Genomic DNA, 26,262 nt, shown 5'->3' with positions numbered 1-26,262 from the left:
ATACATAAGTAAAGACAGTGGGTCTTGTTCATTTTTCATATCGGGTACTGTTGCATTTCCGCACTTCGTAGCCACGTGATCATTGCAAGTTCAATTTCCCTTAAGTTTCCCCTTTAAGTGCCGACCAGGAAGCTGTGAATTCTAGATGGCAACTTCAGCGTGGTTACAAACTCCAACGCATATTAACTTAAATATCTTGTTTATTTCACATGCCTTTATTGCAGAATGAGGGAAAGTTAATCAGAAAGTTGAAGACGTAACGCTGCAGGTCTGCAATAATATCCCCTATGGCTGTTTCCAGACTCGTGAAAAGCACCTGGGGTTATTGTAAGGATCAATCCCGTTCAGCCTGTCGGGTTCAGTGATATATTGCTCGATCTCTGTTTTCCGACACTACACATACTGAACTATGTTTTCAAAGAACAAAGCTTCATAATGTACAGACACACAAACACAGTTGTATCCTCTCATGTAACTCCGGGCAACGGAGCGAACGAGTGCATTTCCAAAAGCTTAATTTACTACCCTTAGAACTATTTGAGACATTTGGAGTAGGGGATTGTCATGAGATTGTCATTTTTGTATCGCAGTGATACAAATCCATGTGTGGACATACAAATTAAAAAGAATATGAGTCCTTTATCAGTCCCACAGGGGGAAATTCCTTCTCTTCATTTAACCCATCCTCCACTAGTAACCTTCCTAGAGCAGAGCCCGGGGAGCAATGGGGGTTATGCACCTTGTTCAGGGGTACCGCTGCCCATTTTCTGACCAAGTTCCCTTTCCACTTGGCCGCAGAGTGGCCAAATAAATCTGTAAATATTATGTAAAGTATACGGTGATTCCCAGAGCCTGGAATAACATCAGTTGTGAGAAATTAGTAAGTGTTGATGCCTGTTGTGTTCCACAAATAGAGTAATTACTTGTTACAAATTGGCAAACCAATTTCAAAGTGTGTGCAGTACATTTTAAATAACACATTTCCCCAAAATGCTGTTTAATTCCCACGGCTGGGTGTGTCTGCAGTTTCCTCACCGTCAAAGAAAGGCCGGAGGTACTTGTTGTATCCCTTCATCAGCCTCTGAATGGTGGGAGGCAGAATCTCTCCCTCCTTCATTTCTGCATTCAGCAAAGAACCCTCTAACAACCTGAGTAACAACAAGAGAGAGAGAGGGGAAAGAGAAAAACACAAATTATTTCCCGCCCACACCGTGCATTCACCTGGTAGATCTCTGTAGGGATTGTTCTTTACAGCAAATCTTTCAATCCTAGGAAGTGAAAGCAGTTAAATATTAATTTCTTTTCACTCATAATTATTAGATAACGTTCAATTGACACTGTGTGGAATATTTTAAACCATCTCCCTCCGTCATGTTCTTATAAAACTATAACTTGCTTTCGCATTGACGTGTGGAGGGGCGATTATATTGCAAGCAATTGCAACAGACGAGGATAATGCTCATCTTGTCCTCCCAAGTGTGTTTGTATATAAATTTAGGCTCTAAACACAGAGCGCCTGCTCTGCTCTGTGGAAGGAAAGCCTGCAGGGCACGTGCTGTGATGTAAGAGGGGCCGAAGCGAGACAGACGAAGCCATGTGCAGAGGATGAAAACATTTGTCTTTGTACACTGGCGGGATTTCAGACTCCCCTCTCTTTTACTAACCCTGCAGAAGTCAGATATATGACAGGATGAATAAAACATGTGACCTTTTAAATGATCGCGAGGTAATCAAATATCCATATCATATGTTGTGAGGGTGAGACTCAACATGCGGCAAATTTATTTTGATTTATGGACGGACCTCACACCGGTGTCTCCGCTTTGGCTTGCTGGCAAAATTAAACATGTTTCATGGTCGTGGAACAAGATCCTCGTTCTTGTTTTTGTCACCGAGTCATTTCCCCGTGTGCTGTGAAATGAGCCAGTGAACTCCTTATCATAAGTGACACTGTGAAAATCATAATCACAATGCAGAGCTTCGTTTTGTATCCCCTGGAAACTCTTCCATTGTCATCTGTAAACACTTTGTTGTGTATGTTTGCATCATGTTTGTTCTTAACCCTTAGAGCACGGAGCATTTAGGCTGTTTTTTTCCCTCTGTTCAAACATACAGAGGCTAGAATGTGCAATATATAGTGTCTGATAATATTATTTATTTTTCCAGCACAATCTATAGGCAAAAAGTCAGAATAATAAATACATCTAACACAACTAAAAGACAAAAAAACATGGACAACAATGTGTATACAAAACCGCAACAAAAACAGATCAAATAAAATGAATAAAACAAAAACTACGATTAAATGGAAATAACATCAACAACTTAAACGCTGTCAAAGGCCAATGAAAACAGGTGAGTTTTGAGACGACATTTAAAAACAGCCAGGGAAGGGAGTCCTGTCTGAATATATTATAATCATATATTATATACTATAAACACACCTGAGCAAAATGTATTAAAAATCTTTAAAAATCTTATTGAATTTGTGTTTTTTGGGAATATGTCCCTGTTCAAAGCTCGCTTGGAAAGAAAAGAAAAGAAAAGAATGATCGATTTAACCCCCCCCACACAGGAGTTGGCATGGATCCGTGCCATGTGACCACTAAGAGTTAATATGATGATGATGATTGTTATAGCGATGATTTTTGATCATCAGATGAGAGGACTCTGGAGTCAGTGGTGAGTTAAGTTGACAGGTTTTATTGAAGACAGCTGAGATCCGAGGAGAACGGAGCCGATGTCCGACCGATCTGAACAGTGAGGCATCGTCGCAGATTCTGGTGAGCAGCGTGCCAGGTCTGATACCTAAATCAGTAAGCCTTGAGACAGTGTTTCCAGTCCAGATGCCTGGCGCCTCTGAATCTACAGTAGGAAAGAGAATTTTGAAAGGCACCTAGTTTGCGTCTTATCGTAAGTTATGGCTGTTTATATTGAACACCAGCTCTGCTTAAAGGAATATATGAGAAATTAAACTTAAAGTTGGCTGAAAATTAAAATGATCTCTATCAATGAATTGTGTTTTCTATATTTGCATGTGTTTTCTTCAGGTGCCGTGCGTGTTGAACTCTCGCGGCCAGCGCATGATCTTGTTTGTGTGTGTTAATTATAGAAACATCTCAAGATGAGTAATGATTTATTCATGGTAGGATGCTAAACGTAACCCATTATAGCTTCGCTATATGCCATATAGGGAGGGAGACACAGCCATTGCAGTGCATGGAATAAAAGTAGAGTCATGGAGACATTTCATCCTCACAGTGAAAACATTAAGACACTGATGTTTACCACATTGGCCATGCTAAATCCTGCTGATGGTCTGTGGGGAATCTGAATGTGTTATCCAAAGGTCATTTTTGGGACAAGCTTCATATATGTATATATACACACACACACATGTATATATATATGTATATTATACTGTCAGAATATAAGGGATTTGCATGTTCTCCACATGTGTGCAGGTTTTCTCCGGGGTTCTCTGTCTTCCTCCCACATGCAGGGGTTAACGGGAAACTCTAAATTGCCCGTAGATATGAATGTCTCTACAGCATGTGGCCCTGTGATGGACTGGGAGCTGGGATTGGCACCAGCACTGCTGTAACCCTCATGTGATGGATAAAGCGGTAGATGAATGGACGAATGGTGATTTTATATGAAAACATGGGCTGCTGCAACAACAATTTCCTAAAATCCTCATCAAAATGAGTCTGACAGAATACTGATCAAGAAAGACGCCCATCGAAAAAAGGCAAAGGTGTGCAAGTTCCCATCTGAATTGGAATTTGTTCTTTTTGCACACACACACACCAATTAGTGATTGTGAATTTGACCTCTTGACCTTGTTACACACCAGCTGTGAACACACACAAGCCGGGCCCAGGAGCAGTGGCCTTCCACAGCGGCAACCCAGCCCTTGACCGGATTTCACTGGATTTGTACTGGCAACCCTCCGGTTACAAGCTCAATCCCTTTCCTCTTGAACATGGGCTGCACGCAAAACATGCATCTATTGAATCTATATCCACTTCCACAGAATTCCCATTCAGCCTAACACCAGAACTTTGAAAGAACCCTCGGAAGAAACTACTTGTCAATCCATCACAGGGCTGGAGCTCAACCTCTGGTCCAGACAAGCCTCTCCAAAACAAGCAGAGGAAAAAGTCTTCCTCATAAAACATGTAACGAGTTTCACCCGACTGTGCTCGCAGCATTGCCCGTTGTTGCCACATAAAGTCTCACTCACACGACAGCTTGATTTTTCAGCTTGGACCACGGCCTCGGATGAAACGAGACAAGAGAGTGATGGAGGTGACAGCAATCCGCCTCTGGTGTACCACATAATCAATTTGGACGGCCTCGCGTGACCCGCGTCACCTCCGTAAACGCACAGGGCGTGTGCATTTTTTGCACCGCGTCAAAAAGTGTAACCAAGAAATGTGAAAATGAAAGATGTTGGTGAGGGTAAGTAAGAAGTTTGAGGCAAATACAAAATAAATAAATAAATAAATAATCGACACGTCATATATATCATGGTATTGATTTCCTGTAACGCAGCATATACTGCAAGCTGGCAGGCAGCAGCAGCCTAATTCTCCTTTGATGTTCCCAAATGTTTCACAGTCTGACAATGAGCAGAATATCCCCCAGCTCCTCTCATTCTATCCTTCTCCCCAAATCCCTAGACTCTGATTTTGGGCTGTCGAAACCTTCACCTGCACACACAGGATGAGACCTCAGCTCTCCCACCTGCCAAACAGTTGCTACCCACTGAGCCCTGACAGTGAAAAGGAAAAGAAAAACAGATCAGACAGACTACTAATATCAACAACTTCTCTTTCGGATTTTGATTTGAAATGCAAGGCAATACCGTCATTCTCACACACACATACACACACATACACAGACATTGCACATGTGTATGTACTATAGGGTCGCTCTCTTTCTCACCAGATGAGAGAATGATCTATAGCGCATCACAATTTCCAAAAATACTCCTTGGTAGACCTGACACACCTGCCCACAAGGCTGCCTATCAGGAATAACAGCATGACACATCCAATCCCCACAACTGAGCTAAAGATGGTCTCTGCCATACCAAGTCACAAGCTATGGCTTCAATATAACTGTGTTTAACAATGGTTTCAATGGTAAACGGTCTGTATTTATATAGCACTCAAAGCTGCTTTACACTACAGTTTATGCCATTGACCCATTCACACATACACTTACATACAGAGCATCTATGTGCAGCGCGTTCTCTATCACTCATCTTTCATACCCACTCACACACTGTCGGCACAGCCGTCAGGAGCGACATGGGGTTAAGTGTCTTGCCCAAGGACACATTGGCATGTAGACTAGCGGAGCCCTGGAATACAACCCACAACCTTTGAGTTGAAAGACGACGCACTCTACCACTGAGCTAACGTCAACTGCTAGAGGTAATTTGCATTTAACAATTTTCCATACAAAATATTTAATAAAGTCAATGTACACTTGTAAAAGCATAATTATGTAATCTTCAATTTCAAGCGATATCAATAACAATAATAATAATAGCCTACATTTTACACACTGGCCCTTTAAGTAACAAATGACTACAATTAGACTTTTCACCAAAGAACGTCCATCTACTGATTAATGATGTCTGGGAAGTGCAAAAACACTGACTGACACTTGACACCGAGAATCCAAACCTCCACAGTGAGACACTGACACAAGCTGCGATGACGACCACAGTATGATTCTGACGGCCTGACCTTTCATAGCACTGTGCTGTGGATCTAAACAACACCTGAATGTGCTAAAATTAACCGATCACAAATAATTGCGTCATTGCTCAGTGGATGTGGATAAGGAAATGCCAGCAATCCTCTGCTGTTCCCAGTAATGAGCTGCTCGCTTTGTTTATTCTTCTCCTCTTATCTCTCGTCTCAATTGTGTACTTTAATTTTCCTTTTGATCCTCACGTCACATCCCTCTTCTCACCGGATTATCAGTCGATTCATTTCACAGTTTGTTCACTGCACCATGGTGAAGCTAATTGGCCTTATATCACATCCATCCTATGACCTCTAGTATGTGAGGCATGGAAACAACAATTCAGTTATCGTGGGTAAATGATAATGAAAATGAAACACAACACAGACAGATCTACAAAAATACCTCCGCTTGCTTTTGTTTTGCAAGACCGCTGAGAAAATCAATAACAATCCAATGTTTGTTCATTAAGAAGCAACAGCAAGGTGATTAGTTTCGTCGCGCAGACTGGTGACAAACAGCATCAATACATCAAACTGAACAAACACCAATACAAATCCAGTATAAAAATGTGAAAACAAAACTTTTTCCGACCAAATGACTTGATATACTGTATAGCTATAAATCCCAGGGCAGTATATAAACATATTATGTACAACATGCACACGACATATCTAATCGTTCTAACTAGAGGTCGGCAACATTCACTCACTCATTCTCTACCACTTAATCCCAGACATGAGGGGAGCTGCAGCCAATCCCGTCTGACGTCGGGCGAAAGGCGGGACACAACCGGGACATTTAGAGACAACCATTCACTCACATTCACAACTATGGTCAAATTGGTCAAAACAGTTGCTTTAAGCTCGAAGACGCTGCAGAACTAACTCTTATTGTTCTTCTAGCTTTTAAGAGACTGTTGTAATTCCCTGACATCACCTAAACGTTCCATAACTACTTTGTATTGTACAAATGAGTATTACACATCAACCTCTTCTACTGCTGCATGGATTATAATCCTGGGTCCTACAGGCTATGTTAATGTGTCTTGTGGTTTAGATGCTGGAAACGTGACTTGAGTAACAGGTTCAGGCAGAGTAACAATGGTGACAGGGTGGCTAAGGGACTGAAACCCTTTGGGGGGAATTTGCCTTTTCAAATCCAGTTTCATAACTTACCCTCCCCACAGACCTCGCTAACCTCCAGCCCCCCCTATATTTGTATTTCCAATCTCAGATGCACACAAGGCCTTAGTCCAGGCAGCAGTTGTACATTTCACAACAGATTAATTCAGTTGAACATAACCCCTGAAGAGAGCTCAGTAACGCTCTCTGTGGATCCCCTTCTCCCAGTTTTCCTCCCATTCCTCCACACCCACCCAGCAGAATGCACTCAAGACCAACCCGCGTCTCATTCTTCTTTCATTGGTACATCTCAACCGTAATTCCCCACACTCCTTCAGCTGGTCTCCTCTTTGAGGCAAAAAAAAAAAAAAGTCATCCCTGCAGTCACTGAAACCACAGCTGTGCATCACAAAGGAGTACAACATGTGTTCTGTATTCGCAAAGGGAGCAATTTGACTGAAAACTACTGAGCATAGTGGAATTCTGAGCTGGGATTTCTTTCTCAAACATTTTCCCAAAACTGGCACAAGTTACTTAGTGGCAGAAAACAATATGACTGTATACGCGGTTTAACTTAATCCATGGGTTGTGGGTCTATTACGATTAGCAATCTATATGGAATCCACACGTGACAGTCAAGGTAAGATCATTTGGGTAATTCATATTCAAATGATGAATATTTGCATTTACATCTTCGTTCACAGGCCCCGGATCAAAGGGAGAACCCTAGAAATGGGTTCATCTTTCATCCATGATATAGAGCTGAAACACAGTAACAGTGCTGTACTGCATGAAGGAGTACAACTTGGTACAGTAGCGACAGAGGCAGCCATCGTCTTACTGACTGCTTTCACACTCCTGAGGAGAACAGATAAACATACGGTTAACTCGTTCCTAACAGTGTGCCAGAAAGACTGAATGTTTTGCCTGTCGAGATCTATTAATGTCATCTTCTCCTCTTTAGCAGAGTACTTTTTTTTTTTTGCTACTATGAAATTGGATTTGAGAAAAGTTGCTGCTGCTCTCAAATGCAGAGATTAATCGTTGCCTCATCAGAGGCTTCCTCGGACCACTCCAGGCTTCAAGATGCAGAGGCAGCCACCACGGCACCATGAAAAGAGAAAAAAAAGTCCTCCTGAGTTCCTGTTGCAGGCTTTTGTGGATAAAAAACAGGCCATTTCTCCCTTTCATGCTGTCCCAGGCAGCTCCCTAAGCCCCTCCACATAGGAGAATAGATGTACTGTACTCCCTCCTGCCACGTTCAGAACATTTACTGTCTTTTATAAGCTCACCCATGTGTGGCTCTCAGACAAAGAGGTGTCTTTGCGACTATTTCTGTCAAACGTGCAAGTCATTTATGGGCAGTTTTATATGAGTTTTGGTTAGAACTTCACATTCTAGTCTCAGACCCTGAAAAGAATAAGCCGAGAATAATTATCAATACTGTAGAGCTGTCGATTCTTCTCAACTTCTCTTTTAAATGAACGAGGAGCCATTAGTTTGATAGCCGTTTGTTAGCGAGCCACTGTCAAAGCATGAGGATACGGCGCCACCTTATGGAACGCTCACAATAAAAACAAGTCAAATAAAATATTTCAGAATAACATTATATATCATCTATAAGTATATATTGGTGGGATGTGTAAGTTTGAATCCTCATGATCTTAATCTTACCTTATAATTACAACCAGTGATTATTTTCTTGAAAATAATTACGTATAAGAACGACTCTCTGAAAGGAACGACTCCTCGAGATAAGAGCCGTGAACGCCGGCTCTAATTATCAAGTTAAATGTCTTCAACAAGAAATGTGATCCTTTCTATTACAAAACTGTCGTTAAGGATCGTCCCCATATATGTTCCTTGAATGTTAAAAAGCATTTCATCTGCAGTGGTATTGCAGGTATGAATATAGAGTGTAATGCTCTGCTCATTCCATTACGCCGTGTTATTCCGACCTCATTGTCATTAATAATACATTTAGAGCTCTGCTTACTGAAGCGACAAAGTAAAATTTGTCAATGAAGTGCTCGATTACTCACCTCCAGCCAATTAAACTGACGTATTGCTCACTTTGCACTATAAGTGTGTCACGCCCTCTGCTATCCACACTGTGTTCAATCAATTACAGTCCTATCGCGCACAATCACACATATACAGTAAATCAACGGTCAACAAGCTGCTGCTTTTATAATAGATACCAAAGTTTAGAGTGTGTGCAAGTACATTTTTGAGTGTTTAGATGATAAAAGAGTAACTCATCATGCCGGCAAACTGTATCAGGACAAAAGAGAGAAGGGAGAAACATAACAGACTGTCCAAACAATAAACAGCGCATGTTTTGAAGAGTGAAATTCAGTAAAACATTTTTGTTTAGTGAGTCCTTCGGAATGATTAAACACAGCTTATGTCAGCCTGCTGTGAGACAAATCCAGCAGGCAGCATGCAGTGCTGATGCCCTGCTTTCATTTCAATGTTTATAGATCTCACCTCTATTTATGCAGTTACAGAAATATGTATATACATATGTATATATATATATATATACATATATGTACATATATATATACATATATGTATATATATACATATATATATACATATATACATATATATATATATATATATATATATATATAGATATACATATATATATAGATATATATATATATATATATATATATATATATATATATATATATATATATATATATATATATATATATATATATATATATATATATATATATATATATAGAGAGAGAGAGAGAGAGCATCAGCCATATGGGTAATTGATTGAAAGTGTGCACAGCCTCCTGAGTGGGCTCAGCCTGCCGAGCTGCTGCCGCTTGTTATGCAACAGAGAAATCCCTCAATTTTCCCCTAAAGCCAAAGAAAATGATGTCCATTGTTGTAAGTTCCACCAACTGCAAATGCCACTTTAGATCAGGGTTTAAGTGACTTCCAGGAGCCTTAGACTGCCGAGCAGCTTCATGTTGACAAATGAGGGATGAATTATCGATTTAGTTAGCGATAGGCTGGCATTGAGCGTCTTTGGCAAGATCTGAAAAGGATTTCTCGTTAATGAAGCATTTTATTAGCACACAAAAAGGAAAGATTTCATGTACTACTTTGGGCAGCAGTGAGTCTACATTTCATTTTTTTTCTTTGTCACAGTGCTAGCAGCATAGATTTAGGGATGGGGTGGAGTGGCTCAGTGGTTAAGACCCTACCTTGTGTACCAAAGACATCATGGTCGCAAGTTCGATTCCACCCCTGGCTAATTGTACTTGATTCCATTGTAAGTCGCTTTGGATAAAAGCGTCTGCTAAATGACATGACATGACATGACATGGATAGCGATGTCTGTCCAACAGTCTCTCCACCACATTAAGCCAGAATGAATATCAATGGATTGTCTGTCATCACAACTGGATCAAAGAGCTTAGTTTTTGCCAAAAAAGGTAACACAAGTTGACAAAAGAAAGAATCTCCAGTCTCCTGAGTGATTGGACCAATTCCAATACAACAACCAGAGAGTTTTTCTTCCAGAGAAACTTTCCCATAATACAGGACCTCTCCCAAGTGCCCTAAGTGAGTCATTTTCCAAAAGAAAGTGGAACTACTGTACACAATTCAACAAGAAACAGGATTAAATAAGCAGCCATGGTTTCCAAAATAATTTATGTAAACTCAGCATGTTATGAAGGAGACTTAGGATAAACAGTAATTCACCGTGATGCGCTGAATATAAATGAACGTGCGACCTAACTCAATTTGTAACTTGAATCTCATTAGAATATCTATGGTTTTGTAATGATGTTTATCTGAATCAAAAAAGTCCCCTTTTAACACTTAGTGGTCACGCAGCACAGACCTGTGAACGAGAGGAACGACACTTGTGCAGACGTCACAAAAGAAACCGTTCTTAATTTAATTATTGGTTCAAGCCGAGCGAACTGTGAACTGTGGCGTATTTCCAAAAATCACAAATTAAATCAGATTTTAAAAAGTTTGAGTACTTTCTTGCTCAGGTGTGTTTATACAGTTAGTGAAATTGAAAAGAAAATAATACATATATAATATAGATTGCCTATAGGTTGTGCTGAAAAAAAGGATATAAGACAATCTATATCAGCCTAAATGCTCTGTGTTCTAAGGATTCAACTACATGTGTGTAGAATCTGAGACTGAATAATGCCATCAATTAACGATCATGCTGAAGATTAATGTCATTATTAATTGTCAATTTTAACTAGGGAAATTATCAAAAATGCCATGTGGATAATTATTTGCAAAGTCAGTCATTACTGAGCTGTGAAGAAAAAAAACAATTACCATTAAAAATGCGCATCAGTAGCTCAATTGTTTTCTTTTCAAAGCAAGATAATAAGAAATGGTGAATTTAAATGTTCTAGTAGTGTGTGAACAGGAACAGTTAGATTCTATCTGACCTTTTCATCTAAACTTTACCGAGCCCTCTTGAATTCTCTTTATAATTTAGGACAATGTGTTTGGCAATAAATTCATTTAATGAGAGCTGCTGCATCAAAAACTGGTATACACAGCACTGCACTGCATACTGAACCTAGGATGGAAAACAACAAGTTCAAAATGATTCGAATCTCTACTGCCACTCCAGAAACATTTAAGATCAACTGCATAGAGACATTTAATGATCTTCACAGCTGTCCCAGTTCAAAACACAGTCTTCACCGTCATCCCCGGCTCTCACCTTAAATCCTGCTGACAACGCAAATAAGAGTTAGGAAAAAGTTGGCAACAGTTTTGTCATCTCCACACCAAGTGAGATACTCCAGACACACTTGATAAAAGGTCTATAAGGAATAGCTGAGCAACAAATACTGTATATTCATTTAGACTGTGGTGGACTCCATCTATTCTACTTACGTGTCCATTCTTTACACTTCTCTTAATAATGCAACGGTTCTATGGTTTCATTTATTAACATTAACATAGAACCCTTAACCAAACAGTTAAGCAGCAGCAGCAGCAGCAGCAGCAGCAGCAGCAGCAGCTGCGTGAGAACTAGTATGTGTTACGAAATATAGATTTCCCTCTGACAAGTTTCACTTTATGATCTACATAAGAGTGACACAGGCGACATAACGTATGGTATTCTGTCTATTTCTGTACGTGTTTAATGGAAGCGGTTAATAGGTTAATATGTAATGAGTTCATGATCAACGTTTTAATCTAACGTGCCCGTCGCTGTCACCCACCACTGAGGACACTGACAAAACTATTTGTGAGTGATGTTCAGCGAAACGTGATCGTAATGGATGCCGTAACCTTGCACTTAAAGTTTCTCAGCTTGAACTCCTTGTTCCCTCCGATAATGATTCAGTTACAGTGTCTTGAAGGTCATCGTGGGATCATCAGAAAACGAAGCCGGTGAAGCTTTGGCGTGCGAGTGAACGCGATGCATGAAAATCAGTTTGCAAATGGCTTCTAACCTTGAGGAAACATTTTCGTGGGTGAGGAGGAGACAAAGTACTTGTCTGAGAGCTTGAGTTTTGAGCCCTGATCTGGCGGTATAAGCTATCAGCTAACAGCCCTCTTATGCTAAGCATATGCTCCTTTATTAAATCTTCTTTACACAACCTCTGAGAATTGAGTTGCTTGAAGGAAGGCCAAAAAAAGATCCTTGCTTATTTATAAATAAAATGACATTATTAGGGTAAAAAGAGCCTCATCCATGGCCTTAGCTTTGTAGTCCTCTATGTGAGGAGCTCATGAATATACACTGTTCATACAGTACACGTGTACTTTAAATATTCCTACTAGATTCCGAACCAGTCGTCTATATTCATGAGATAATCACATTCGTACACTAGAATGATAGCTTGCAGTTTCTAAGTGACACCTTAGTTGTTTGATTGAATACTTTTCTACGAGATGGAGTGCTGACCTTTCCAGTTTATGGATCAGCGATGATGGTTTCTTAGCACGAAAGGGAAATGTGTTAACTTTTGAACTTTCAATTGATTTTGAACGGTTTTCTCAGACATCCACCATCTCATCATTTTATGATTTCTCTTCAAATTCCGTGAACAGTATTTCTGCTATCTTGAAAGACAATAACAACACAAGTCTACGACTCTAAAACCCGGTCAGTAGTGAATTAGAATTTTGATACCACCTCTCATTTTAGACGAGGTGGTATTTTCTCACATTTGACTTCATGTCAGACCATTCCTACGATTGGATCAATGACAGCTGTAGCTTTTTCTTGTATGAGATCATTAAATAAAGAACTTTAAATACTCAACAATGTCAATCTGCATATCTTTAAAACTGCAATCACAATATCTTAGATGACATATTTTGCCCACCTCCATACCAAGGTATTTCATTTTTTGCAACTTCCGCGAAAAATTGGCTATATTTGCTACTTTCTATGCCACTATCTCGCACTAATTATCCACAAAAATTCTAGCATTGAACTCATCATTTCAACATCGCCTTCGTACCAATTCAATGCAGCCTGCCACACAGAAGGCAGCAATCCACGGTACATAGGGTGCACACATAGACCTTGTGTAATTAAGAAATGTATATATACATGTATATATATATACATATATACACACACACATATATATACATATATACACATATACATATATATACATATACATATACACATATACATATATATATATATATATATATATATACATACATATATACACATATACACATATACATATATACATATATATATATATATATATATATATATATACACATATATATATATATATATATATATATATATATGCCCACTTTTTTATATACAGCCTATGGCTACATATTACGAACTGGCAATAGAGGCAGAGAGTAAGAATTTAACAGTAGAGTTCCATGCTAGCAGTGGCATGAAGGTCCTGTTTAGGCTGTTTATCTGTAAATAAATGACATAACCCTTCAAAAGGCCCTCACTTTCACTGCTGTCAGGTGCCCTGGTCTGCAACACTGCTCTCATACATCATGGTTAGCACATTTCACATATTCTGCTCCACCTTCACCAAACGCTGTCAAATAAAGCTTTGAAAACAGAATGATAAGCTTCAGTCTCACAGTACTCCTTATACGTCTGTGAGATATGCCACTGGTCTCCACTGGACCGATGCCCGGGTCCACCTCACAATTGTTACTTGGTATATGCTCTGCCTTTCACAATAACTCCCTCTACAGTTTTATAGTTATTATTATAATTATGGTTAAAACATTAGACTTCAAACAAGCACTTCTAAATAGGAACAATTATCGGCCACAGCAGGGAGTGAAATCAGCTCCATGTGTGAACGTAATGTCAGTATCAGTCATTTGTTAACAAAGCCCCGGAGCATAGGACATGTTCATCTCTGTGAAGGAGAGGAAGCAAATCTAGTTCCCTGTTACAGTGAAATCCTCCAACAAACTGCATTCACATAAACAAGTCAGAGTGTTGGTAAGCGTTTGTTGTTTCTCAGTTAACTCGTGTGACAGTCGAAACCAAAACAGATCTAGAAGATGATCCTTTGACAGTGGTACCAAATGAAATGGCAAAAACCCGACGGAGGGAAGATATCGTTCCAGACAGGGAGCTTACAATTAAACTTAATGAACCTATAGCACAAAGTACAAATGATAGATTTCAGAATGTGTCATTACACTGAACAGGAAACTTCTACAGAATCTCTTTGAAATGCTGAGGAAACAAAGCAAAAAAACCTTATTCCTTATGCCTCGTTGAAATTCTGTGTAAACCCCGAGAAAAAGGGCGTTCCTCGGTTGTCTGAACCAACATCTGATGGAAAGGTTTGTGCTTGTAGCTTTTAGTATACACATGGACACTAATCTAATTGATTTAGTGGCATTGGTTGTCACACATTTCTATGGTTACAAATGCAGTAAGTGTAGCGTCCCTGCAGTTTTAAACCACTTTATATAAAAGCCAAAGTCTGACCTCACAGTTTTTGTATTTTTATGTTTTGCTTTGTGTCGTTTTTTAAGATTTAAATGGGCTGAAGCATCAGCTCCAAAACATCAGTGGTGTTCTATTTTGGTGACCCCTTGACAAGTGACATCAGAGAGCAGCCTCAAGTATTAAGTTGTCAAAATGAGGATCATTCTTTCAAATCAATGCATCAAAGCACTTTATGCAGTGCAATCTCATTCTCTCAAGGAAGCTCACATGCCGTGAATCCTTCACACTGCTTGCATCATTTGATTCTGATTGATGAAAGTTTTATTCAAACTCACTTTATTTTAGAACCATACCACAGATAAAATATTATTTTAAAGAAACATTTAAAAGAATTATTTTATTTTTTTTAATCCCCTCAAAAATGTTGCTCTGGTGTGGTGTCAGAGTTGAAACAAACCAAACATTTACTAAAACGAGGATAGGTATACACTAATCTGTCTTGTGGCGATCGATAACAAAAGCTCACATGACACGGTTTCTAACTGACATGTAGAGGAACGGTGATCACAGACACGGTGGACACCAACAATAATCCATACAAAAGTAAACTGCGGGGACATTTGAGAGCTCCCGGATTCATGAAATCAACTGATTTCATACTTCAATGAACAAAGTGTGGCATATGGCATCTACACTGAATGCAAACACAACCTGCATCCTGCTATAAAACATTAACCCCAGAGTTGATGGTACAAAGAAGTGCTGCACGACGCAGGGGATATCTTCCAGCTGGACTCAACAAGACCCAGAAGGTTTGCCTGAACTAATACAGTATGTGCAAAGACATTAAACTGTAAGCAGAGAAGAGGCTTCTCACCACAGCGACATGCAAATGTGCAGCAACACATCACATCATTCTCTCTGTGTGTGACCTCAGCAGGGATGAGAACCAAATGTATGCAGTGCCTGATGCATGTGGTACTTGGATGCTGCCTCATTGGCTCTGCTCAGCGGTGACATGAACGTGGCAATGGGATTTCAGGGCTTCTTGTGTGACGCATGGGGAGCCGTTATTGTGTATTGATGCTTCCTGAGAAAATGATACCGCCAAGTGCATCTCTATCTCTTCCTCAGCACAACGTATACAGAGCTTTGGTGTTGTTCCAAATTAGTATCTGACATGACTTGATTACGCCTCCTGCCGGGTAAAGAGAGCTGTGTGGCCACAGATCCCAGCGGTTGTATTTCTCCGCCTGTAAGCAGCAGCCTTACCTGCTAATGAGGAGGATGGTGAACACGGTCCGTCCAGATGCAGACACAGCCATGGCTGCAGGAGGATTGGAGACACTAGGTGGAGTTTATCTGGAATAAGAGCACATCGAAGACAGTGTCAAGCAGTTGAGATGGATCAAAATGATTATCAGACACACTTTAAAAGATGGATTTTGTTCCCATTGACAGAATATAAATAGTTATAGCCATTAAAAAAAGGATGCAACACGGTGCTTGTGCAGGACAAGTTTCTACTGGATCTCCACTCCTCAGCTGAGGCATCACAGATGGTCTGTAACTCATTCCCTATTTTTAATCTGTACTACAGTTCCACAGATATTTTTTTCACTCATTGACATTGATCGAATTGGAATCGTGTGTCCAGACGTAACCTGCTTGTGTCGCTCTGGTAACAACGTAGGCGCGCGTACCCGCGGTCATGACCCAACGCTTTCAAACACAGATGCAGTAAAAATGGATCACCTGGTGTTCCAAATAACTCTCCTGCCAAACGGTAGTGCAGAACTCCTACGTTGCAAAAAGAAAAACTCAGCATTGGTGGACACGAAGAAATATGGCTGTTCAGTTGAAAATATGATTTGAACAGCCACTGCATTTCAAACCATCTCCAACTGTAGTTTAATCAGCTTTAAAACTTGTTTTGCCGTCTTTCAAAACAACGCAAAACATCAGACTTTCTCTGGTAGTCTGAACAAAGCCCAACTAACACTGAGTTGTTAGACAATCCGGATGCATTTCTTAATTATACGGTCGCCATTTAAAAGTACAGACAGGCCTGAGGGACTAACTTTAAACAGCATAATTACCGATTGTTAAGGACTTCACAATAATTGCAAGTCTGACACAGATATCTCCACTTAGTGGGAGATAATAAAGCATATTGCAGTTATTTTCAGAGACCTCTTGTTTCCTGTATCTCCCTGCTCGCTCGCTCGCTCCCTTCCTGCCTGTCTGTCTGTCTGAAGATGAAAGCAGACACAAAACCTTCAGAGACCAGAATGACTTAAACACAGACGCCTGACTGTGGAGGACGGTAGCTGCGCTAAGTGAGGAAACATTTCAATGTTAAGTTAAAAGTGAAATCCTCGGGCTTTGATGTTAAAAAAAAAAAAAAGGTGTGGTCGTCAAATACAGTACGACATGTTTGTTACCACAAGACCACACCGTGCATCATGTCTATAAGCCTTCAGATTATGAATAAATAAATAAATGCACACTATAATACATATATGTGCTTATACAGAACACTACACTTGTACTTTGGATACTGTCACGCTTTGACAATAATTGGAGAGAGCAATGTGAAGCTTGTGTTTCGTAGTCATTTGAAGGCGCCGACAAACTGCAGTGAGTGACATGATGTTTCCTGTCAGAACTGCAGACATGAAAGTTTACACTAAGTGCAGATGCCACGCTCCTCGAGCTGTCACACTGTGCATTACGACTCCCAAGCAACCAAGTTTTATGCACTCGCGAGTCAGGGTACAGCATTTCATTGAAAATGCCTCCATCTTTTCATATGCTCGAACAATCCTGCGATCATATATCAAAATCACACGGGAAATTGGGATCTGCTTTCCATTGTGCAGGACTTTTATTACTTCACTTGTGACCAATAATTTTAATTGGAATTTCGACATTTGGGAAATACTTTAAGATCAATTACTCTCAAGTGGAAGTGAAATCATTGATACTACACCTTCACCTCACTGGTACGTACCACCTATAAAGAAGCAGGAGAATAATGTGCCAGAGAAGGAGGTTAAGAAGGTGATTTTTGTAAAATTCAGGCTAGTTCTTTCCTCCTGTTTCCAGTCTTTATGGAAAGCAAAGTTATAAAGCGAAGCTATATAGCCTCCTAGTTAAAGGGCAGATTTGGAAGTGTTGTTAAACTTCTCCTTATCTACCGTGTGGAACAGCTCCTGTATTTCACAATTGCAGACAAAAGGATGAATACATGAAAACAGTATTACTCACACTGTTCCTGTGTGTATCATTTCCCCCCCGGCCATCTATTGTAAAACATGGCAAAACATTTCTTTTTTCCTTTCTCTTTGTGCAAACATTCAAACAAACCTGTATTGCTCATATAAGGCTCCAAGGGCTGGACGGTTTGCATTTAATTTCATTTAACAACCCTTTAAATTAAGATCTGTTGCAGGAAAATACCAATAATAAAATACTATTATATTAAATACCATTAATGAGAAATGTCATTACATGATAATCTGTACACACATACATAGCTAGATTAAGACTAGGGGGACCCACTCATATATATCAAAACAAAATCTGTCAGCACAGTGACATTAAGAACCAAATTCACATTAAGAAATGATACTCTTTTAATACCCGAGTACAATACACCCACAATTAATTATTTCTCTGCATTTGTCCAAGTAACTGGAGAGGACACATCACAGAACCATTTGAAATTTTGTCCAAAGCAAATAAATTGCACACAGTTTTCAGACAAGCCTCATACCCGGGCCGAAATATCAAGACAAACTCTGACTACCGATTGAACCCAGGAATTCTAAGTGCTAAATATTTGTTATTTTCGAATAATGGATTATAATTTCGCCTAAGGTGGAACAGGGTTTGTTTTTCAGATACCTCTAATCACCATGCCATGCTTCTGAAGTCTGTCTTTCCAGCATGCGCATGAGCTCATGGACTATGCAGGATTATCAGAGACATTCCAACCTGAGAGGAAGTCTAATAGTTCACCAAAGTGAACCCTGTCTTTCAGCTAACTAGTGACATTTTGATTTTAATTCGATTTGAAAAGGGCAGCAGCCTAAGTAAATATATAATTCAGCTGAAACTGAGTCACTTCATCTCATCTTTAGCATTTACGCATTTTCGTTCCTCCTCAAAGTTCTCATTACCGACATAATTAGTGAGTCACATCTGTACCAAGTCAACCTTTGTGGCCATAGAGCGAGAGTCAACACCCAAATTGACCCCTTCTCTCAGTTAAGCTTTTTTTTTCATTTCTGACTATAACTTCCTGAGTTCGGAGGTTGTTGGCATTTTGACTTGTGCTTTATATTACAACGTATTTGAGAGAGAGGTTTCCGTGCATCAAGTTTACAGCTGCAACAACAGTCGATGGTGATTGAACAATTGTGGCAAAAAAGTCACTTCCACGGAAGCTCAGCTTCTCTGGGAGTCAATAGAGCAGGTGCAGACGCTCCACCCATCCTTCAATCCTGCCCTTTTTATGTAAGAAAAAACTGGATTTAATGGCAACATTGGATCGTTCCTACAAATCTCCACTTGATAAACTAGTTTGACAGCTAAGTCCTGCAGTGTTCATTAAAGCTGGCTGTACAGGCTCCATCAGTTTTACAGTGGGGCTCGTCTATCCATGATTTAACCGACCATAAATTAGTAGCTCCCACCAAAAACTCTGATCATCCAACAGCTTTAAATCATCCCGATTGACTTTCTTTCAACAGTGAGATTGAACTTGATGATATGCTGCAAGGCGAATTCATTTCCATGTATATTTGACCCATCAACTTTGGTTGTAAAACAAATATGAAAGTGGTCTTGATAAAGGTCCATCATCGCGAATAAGCAGTCACAGAACAAGCTTGTGCAAAGACATTACAGCGTGCTGTCAAGTGTGGAGAGACAGACAAGTACCCTGTAAAGTAAGAGTGCATTCATTGCAGAGTGTGCAAAATCTAAATCAAATCAATATTTTTGTGGGACCACCCTTGCCTTTAAAAAAGCATAACTCCTGCTTGGTTCACTTGTGCACAGTTTTTTTTATTTTAAAGAACGCTGCAGTTTAACTTCTTCGGATGAATGCTGGCTCAAATCTGTCTCTTCATGTCATCCCAGTCACACTCAAAGATGTTGAGGTCAGGGCTCTGTGCACTTCCAGGACACCTTGTTCTTATTTAAGCTGAATATAGTTCTTAAAGCCATTAGCTTTATGTTTCATGGTTAAGTTCTCTGCTGCAGGATACATTTAGGGTCAATCAGATACCCTTATGGTATTGCATGACGGATAAATAGCTGCTTGTATTTCTCAGCATTAAAGAATCAAATAATCCTGACCAAATCCTCAACGTCATTTGCAGAAAGGCAGCTCTAAATTTTCAAGAAGCCTCCTCCATTCTTCACTGGTGACTGTTGCAAATAGCCAACAAATTACCTTCTGCTGGAGCCAAACCATTAATCCAGAGCACCTGCACCTGCTTTTCTACACCCCAGGTCTTGTGTTTTCTTGCAAAGTTGAGCCACTTGGCCTTGTTTCCATGTTGGAGGTAGAGCTTTTTGGCCGCATTTCTTCCACGTAGATGTCTCGCTCCTGGCCAGACTTCTCTGGACAGTAGATGGGTGGACCTGGGTTTGACAGGTTTCTGATCATTCTGAGCTGATGACAGATGTTGGACATCTTCCAGTTGAGGGGAGAGAAATGAGCGTGAAGAGTCTTTTATATGCCAACTCTAAGTTTCACTGGCCGATCACTGCGTCTTTTTGACATATTTTTGAGGCTGACTGTTCCTCACCCAAATTGAAGCCACCTACACAGCCAATTCTGTTTCAACCTGCATGATGAAAATGAAAATGATCAAAGATGAGCACCTGTTTGGTATAATAGGTTAATCATACAATTAACTATAATTCTACAAAGTCCATGACTTTGTGCAAGGTTTGAATTAGAGTTGTTCTGATTCCAATACCTGTATTGGAAATGCTTCCAATACTGCAGAAAATGTGGGCATTGGTATCGGCGAGTACTGGAGTCCATGCACCGATCCGATGCCACGTAATTTATTAGAGCTCCGTTAGCTCTGACACAGTTCTTCTTCGCCGCTCTTGAAACAGTTGCGCTGTGCTGTTTTAGAGGCGTGAAGAAGAACTTATCACCCGACACCTGTAGACAAGGAGCTAACGTTAGCTCATCATGTCGGCGGTTTGGCAGTATTTACCAGCTAGCTCCGTCAGCGTTGTTAGCTGCGCTAGCTCTGTTAGCGCGCCTACAGTCAAACTGGAGTGGCCCGTTTATTAAACGAAAAGAGCAGCGCGACAACTAACCAGCGTACCTGTGTCCTGCGTATGTATGCCTCTGTTTTTAAAGTTTAGCGTTACTTCAGAGACTCATTTTAACAATCTGGAGTCATGTAAAAATGATGTCACGCGCGTCCTTTCCCGGTCAGTTGTCATGGAAACATGAAGCTCTGCCAGTGCTGCGTTGTTTGGACCAGAGTCAAAACAAACGTACAAGCTGAAAACAAAATAACATATCACTGGTAAAAATAAATGGTGTCCATTTGCTGTATTTGTTCAGAGGGTTTAACCGGAGCCAAACCTTACCACCAATGATAATCATATCACAGTCATGCAGGCCTAGTATGATATATATTTTTTTTTTTATAACACACTGGTATCGGTATCGGTACTCTGTATCGGCCGATACCCACAGCACAAGTATCGGAATCGGTATCTAGATTTGTCAACTGATAAAAAATAAACATCATGAATTGAAGTGGGTTATTTCACCGTCTTGGAATAGTTTTATTTTGTTGTCAAAGTGGTAAAATTGTCAATGAAGAACCACTAAAGTATCTGCAGTCGAGCCAACATTTTATACAGCAATTTAGCTCTCACTCTCCTTTCAAACAAGCTACGACAGTGTCTCGCGAAAACATTAAGGGCTCTGTGGACTCCGTCTGAGCAAAAGCCTCTCCTCCCCCTTTTTTCATCTGCAACTTTAGAGGCTTCAATTCAGCCTGTAAGTGGCTTCTATTTCTCATCATTCTGGACAGGTCTCTAGTGTCCATCACTCCGCATTATTATCAGGGATGAGCTAGCAATGTTGCTGCTCAAATACGCACTGCAGGGAAGACATCTTAAGGTCACCAGTGATACCAGTGGTTAGGAAGATAAGTGGAAGTGAGAGCAGATCAGAAGAGCTGCATGACTCCTGAAGTAGAGACACTATGAGGTTGCCCTGAAGCGCAACGCAACACAGCAGCCCAGAAAACACGTCAACCTTCCATAAAACAACACATTTCACAGATTACAGACAAGGTTATTTGTTTGTGATTGGACAGAACTGAAGTCGGATTCATTATGGCGATAGAGAGTTTTCCTTTTATACCTTATTAAGAGATTCTTTTCATACGAGTTGTGTCACATTTATAGAGCTCCGGACGTTTGCTCGCGCCGCCATGTTGGCAGGAAAGAGTTTCGGAAAAATGAATTTCAAGCTTTAACAATTCACAGCGCTCTTAAAATCCACAGAGACCAACGTATCACACAACCTGACAGACTGAATATATCGGATGCTTACAATACCTCAGGGTGCTTCGCAGAAGTACGAAAACAGTCAGAGCAGACATTATTCCAGACCTGAAGGAATCTTCAACTTTGTGATAAACTTACATTGCAACAAACGCACGCAAAACATTTAATTCTAAGATATTTCAACGTTTTATAGCAGTGATCAACCCCTGCTCATTAGGATCTTTGGTCATTCAATAAAACACTCTACAAGAACACAAGAAGACACATTGCCTGACATATCCCCTGCTATATGCTGCCATTATATACAATATACAGACAAAAGTATTCGGATGCCTGACCATAACACCCACCAACAAGGACTGTAATGATGTATTCAAACACATACGGTGCTAAAATATGCAAGTGGTCCCCCTTTTGCAGCTATAACAGCTTCCACACTCCTTGTAAGACTTTCCTCAAGATTTTTTTCAAGTATTTCTATGGGAATTTGTGCCACTGGTGTCAGTGGGCAATGAAGAGGGTGAGAAAATCAGCCTCCTCAGGAAGCTCTAATTACTGTGGTTAGAACCGGAGTTTATCTTCCTCCTATCGCTGCGGTCACAGATCCAGTGGTGAATGTCCTCCAAAGAGGAAATAAAAGCTATCACACTAATGCATTTCTTTAAGTTTGCAGGTCCAAAACAACCAACAAAAACATTTGTCTTGTGTCTTGCATAATAGTAAAGAGTCCTTTTTGGACTCATTCAAAATCCAACAAAAATTACCATGTGGCTTTGGCCACATTTCTATCACATCTAGTCCCCGGAAAACAAAGCCTGAGGGAAACCAGTTGATCTGAAGATGCATCTGGACACTTTGACAATTGCAGAAGGGACAATACCAGAGGGGCTTGTGCCATCATATTATAATCCGATTATATTACTGATGATGTGACACTGTGACACCGTGCCACTGGGCCAAGGCAAAGAAAGAAAGAAAGAAAAAGACGACACAGCAATTGCCAGCAGGCACATATTTCTTAACAAACTGAAAAAGAAAATAGAAAATACTGCTTTAAACGTTAAAGTTTAAATGTGACACTCTCTTAATAGGTATAAAAGGAAAACTCTCTTGTTTAACAAAGAAAAGAATGTGAAAAGACCCCTGACTGTAATGATATGATATATGTTGCATTCTGTTAAGATGTTTTAGTTTGATATTTCTGTTTTGTATCTGCCTCGTCTTATGTAAATTCTGTCCCTGTAAATTCAGGTTTTACTTCAGTTTCTTCCCCTTGCTTGATTTTCTTATTTTCTTCCTGTCTCGGATTTCTCCCTCTAATGCCACTATAGGCCTCACATTGATGTGATTCCCCTTTGTTCCATTAGATTATATTTCATCTCCCTGCTCCCTGATTACAATACACTTTGTTTTTTGCTATTGTTGCACTGTATGTGTGTCCTCATTTGTCCTCTGACAGTGAGGTGGGTTCACGAGGGCTGGACCTGCTATAAAACATGTGCGCCAAAGAAAAACAGGCACACATGACTGTGATTAATTACATCACCTGTAGTGACATGGGGCAACGCTCCCATTTGGCTTGCCAAACTGCAAAAAATCAATACGACACAGCAGGGTCAATACTTCAATTTGTTTTGTATTTCCTCAATGTTGTCCATTTATGAAAGAAAAAAACAAAACACTGCTAGCTGTGGTGTTTTAGTGATAACATTCAATTATCTTCCACACCATTATGTAAACCTCTTCCTGCGCCTGCCTGAATTGTCTGGCTTACTGCTCCAGCTACATCTGAAAGGCAGCTGGCAGTTGATAGCGAGCGAGTAAACAAAAAAAAAAGAAAAAAGCATGTGCACAAATTAAGTGAGGCTTACAATCTGTGCTTATTCCTCCGATTACAGACATTATCACTGTGGTAAATATAGACATAGACAGAAACGAGAGGAGGACTTTCACATAAAGGCTGCAGTGAGCATGTTTGATTTTAATCACCAATTTCAAATCACAGTGGAATCATGGCGTCCATGGGAGGAGGTAACACTGATCATACATGAGGGCCTGGTCAGGGTTTGATTCTGGATTTGGAGAAGGAAAGGAAAGCAGTCCATAGGACTATAAAAGTGCTTTATTGGAAATGTGAGTCTTGACAAAAGTACAATCAACAAAGTATGATTGCCTTGAAAATATCTCAAGTGTATTGGTTAAACTTTATAAATTCTCCCCCTCCTGTTCTGAACACTCACTTAATAAAAACGCCTCATATCACCCCGAGGGTCTCAATTAAATCCGCTCCTGACCTTCACCTTCTTGTCACGTTGATGACTCCCATACTTGAAAATACCCCCGTGCACAATTAAAGGTTGTCGTTTGCTTGATTGGCTCGACCTCACCTGGCATGCATGAACGCTCCTCGGGTTAAAAACAGAGAACAATGTCCAAAAAAACTGAAGCCCCGCCCCCGAGGAAAAACCATCAAACGATTAAATGGTTTGCGTAGCTAAGCAAAAACTTGTTAACCTCCTAACCCTGATCAAAGTACATCATCTACGCACTGGTGCACGAGCAGCCTTCACCAGAGGTCCAAAGAGAGCAGCAGCATTTAGGAGGGAGACGCGCACACGCGTGCAGGATACACGCACATACACACCGCGTACATTTGGCTGTAACACCAATGTTGATCACGATCTATTTCTACAGATTGTCAGACGTTAATTAAACATCAGCACGCACTAAAGTTTAGAAGGACGGATGTCCAAGTGTGTCCATCAACGCTCCATTCAAATGCGCGCTGGTGACAAGAAGAAAGAAACCCGACACACGTCTCCATGTCACGCGCAGCAAACACCAACATGTTTTTGAAAAAAGAAACAAAAGCCAGAGAGGGTGCGCGAGTTAAAGCCCGAACTTTACCTGTGGCCGCTGATCTCCGCGAGCATGTCACAGATGTCGGCGCATCCTAAAATGAAGAGCCTTCAGCAAATCACTGTGGCTGTGATCGAGACTTCCACCCACGTTGGTTTCAGTCAGCAGCCACTGATCCACGCTCACACAAGAGCGCTCAAACAACTGGCTGCTCTCTGTCAGCGGAATCTCATTAACTACTCTCGATGCGCCGGTGCGCAATGACGCACGGCGTAGGCGCGCAACTGACTGGACGTCCACGATGTGTTTTGCTTTTCTTTTTCTTTTTACCAGACGTTTCCACTAAATAACACAGCCAAGAGACTTCATAACACAACTAAACACATATTCTTCTTCCACTCGAAAATTTATATTGGCACGTGACATTTTTAGACCTTTTGTTGAAAACAACGAAGTGATAATAATTCAGTGTCAGTGTATGTTTTACGCTTCACAGCAGCACTGCAAGCTAATTGTATGCAGGCTCAGGGGAAAACGGGTTGCTCTAAAATCAGTCAAGGACGGCTACATGGAGGACCTGGTGCCAAGGTGTTGGTCTCAGTCAGTCTCACCTTCTCCCGGCCTCTCCTCGCTCTTTGCCTCCGCGTAGGTGTGTGCCACCACGAACACTTTCAATTCGTAACGCCCCCGAGGGCAGGGAAGTGCGGTCAGTCAGGCAGCAGCTGATCCGATCCTCTCCAACATGTATGCCATAACGGTTGGGCTCTCACTGCATGGTAGGGCAGGAAGACAGCCAGGGTATACACAGAGAGAGGGGGGGGGGAGGGAGGGAGAGAGGTAGGTTCATCCAAGCGGGAGAGAGAGAGAGGCATGAACCCCTTCTGTTGGCCATCAGCCATCAACTGAACCATGCCTAAGCAGGACAATGAATCTTGATATGGATGCATTTAAGCATGCAGCTCCAGGGAAGCTGCTGTGACCCTGACCTCTGACCTAAGGTGGAAGAGGTAAGAGAAG

General features: G+C 40.6%; 1 protein-coding gene across 4 annotated transcripts in view; it reads right to left on the bottom strand.

The window, feature by feature from the left end:
- LOC122781575 (gamma-aminobutyric acid receptor subunit pi) overlaps nt 1-26,262 on the bottom strand; it is a 64,422-nt gene that overhangs the window by 11,338 nt on the left and 26,822 nt on the right. For 2 of the 4 annotated variants that reach the window (XR_006361814.1, XM_044045306.1), the window contains 2 exons: nt 16,096-16,185; nt 1,036-1,148 (listed from right to left, as the gene is read on the bottom strand). Coding sequence is in view for 3 of the 4 variants with exons in the window: in XM_044045306.1 (XP_043901241.1) it covers nt 1,036-1,148; nt 16,096-16,148 (166 nt within the window). In the remaining variant the exon portion in view is untranslated. Of the gene's footprint in view, nt 1-1,035; nt 1,149-16,095; nt 16,186-25,293; nt 25,435-25,856; nt 25,977-26,262 lie in introns of those variants that run through there. The other 2 variants (XM_044045308.1, XM_044045307.1) reach the window with 2 other exon arrangements.

Source organism: Solea senegalensis, linkage group LG15 (genome assembly GCF_019176455.1).
Source record: "Solea senegalensis isolate Sse05_10M linkage group LG15, IFAPA_SoseM_1, whole genome shotgun sequence".
Lineage (NCBI taxonomy): Eukaryota > Metazoa > Chordata > Actinopteri > Pleuronectiformes > Soleidae > Solea > Solea senegalensis.
The sequence above is the reverse complement of the archived record's forward strand: the minus strand, read 5'-3'. Positions and strand labels throughout refer to the sequence as shown.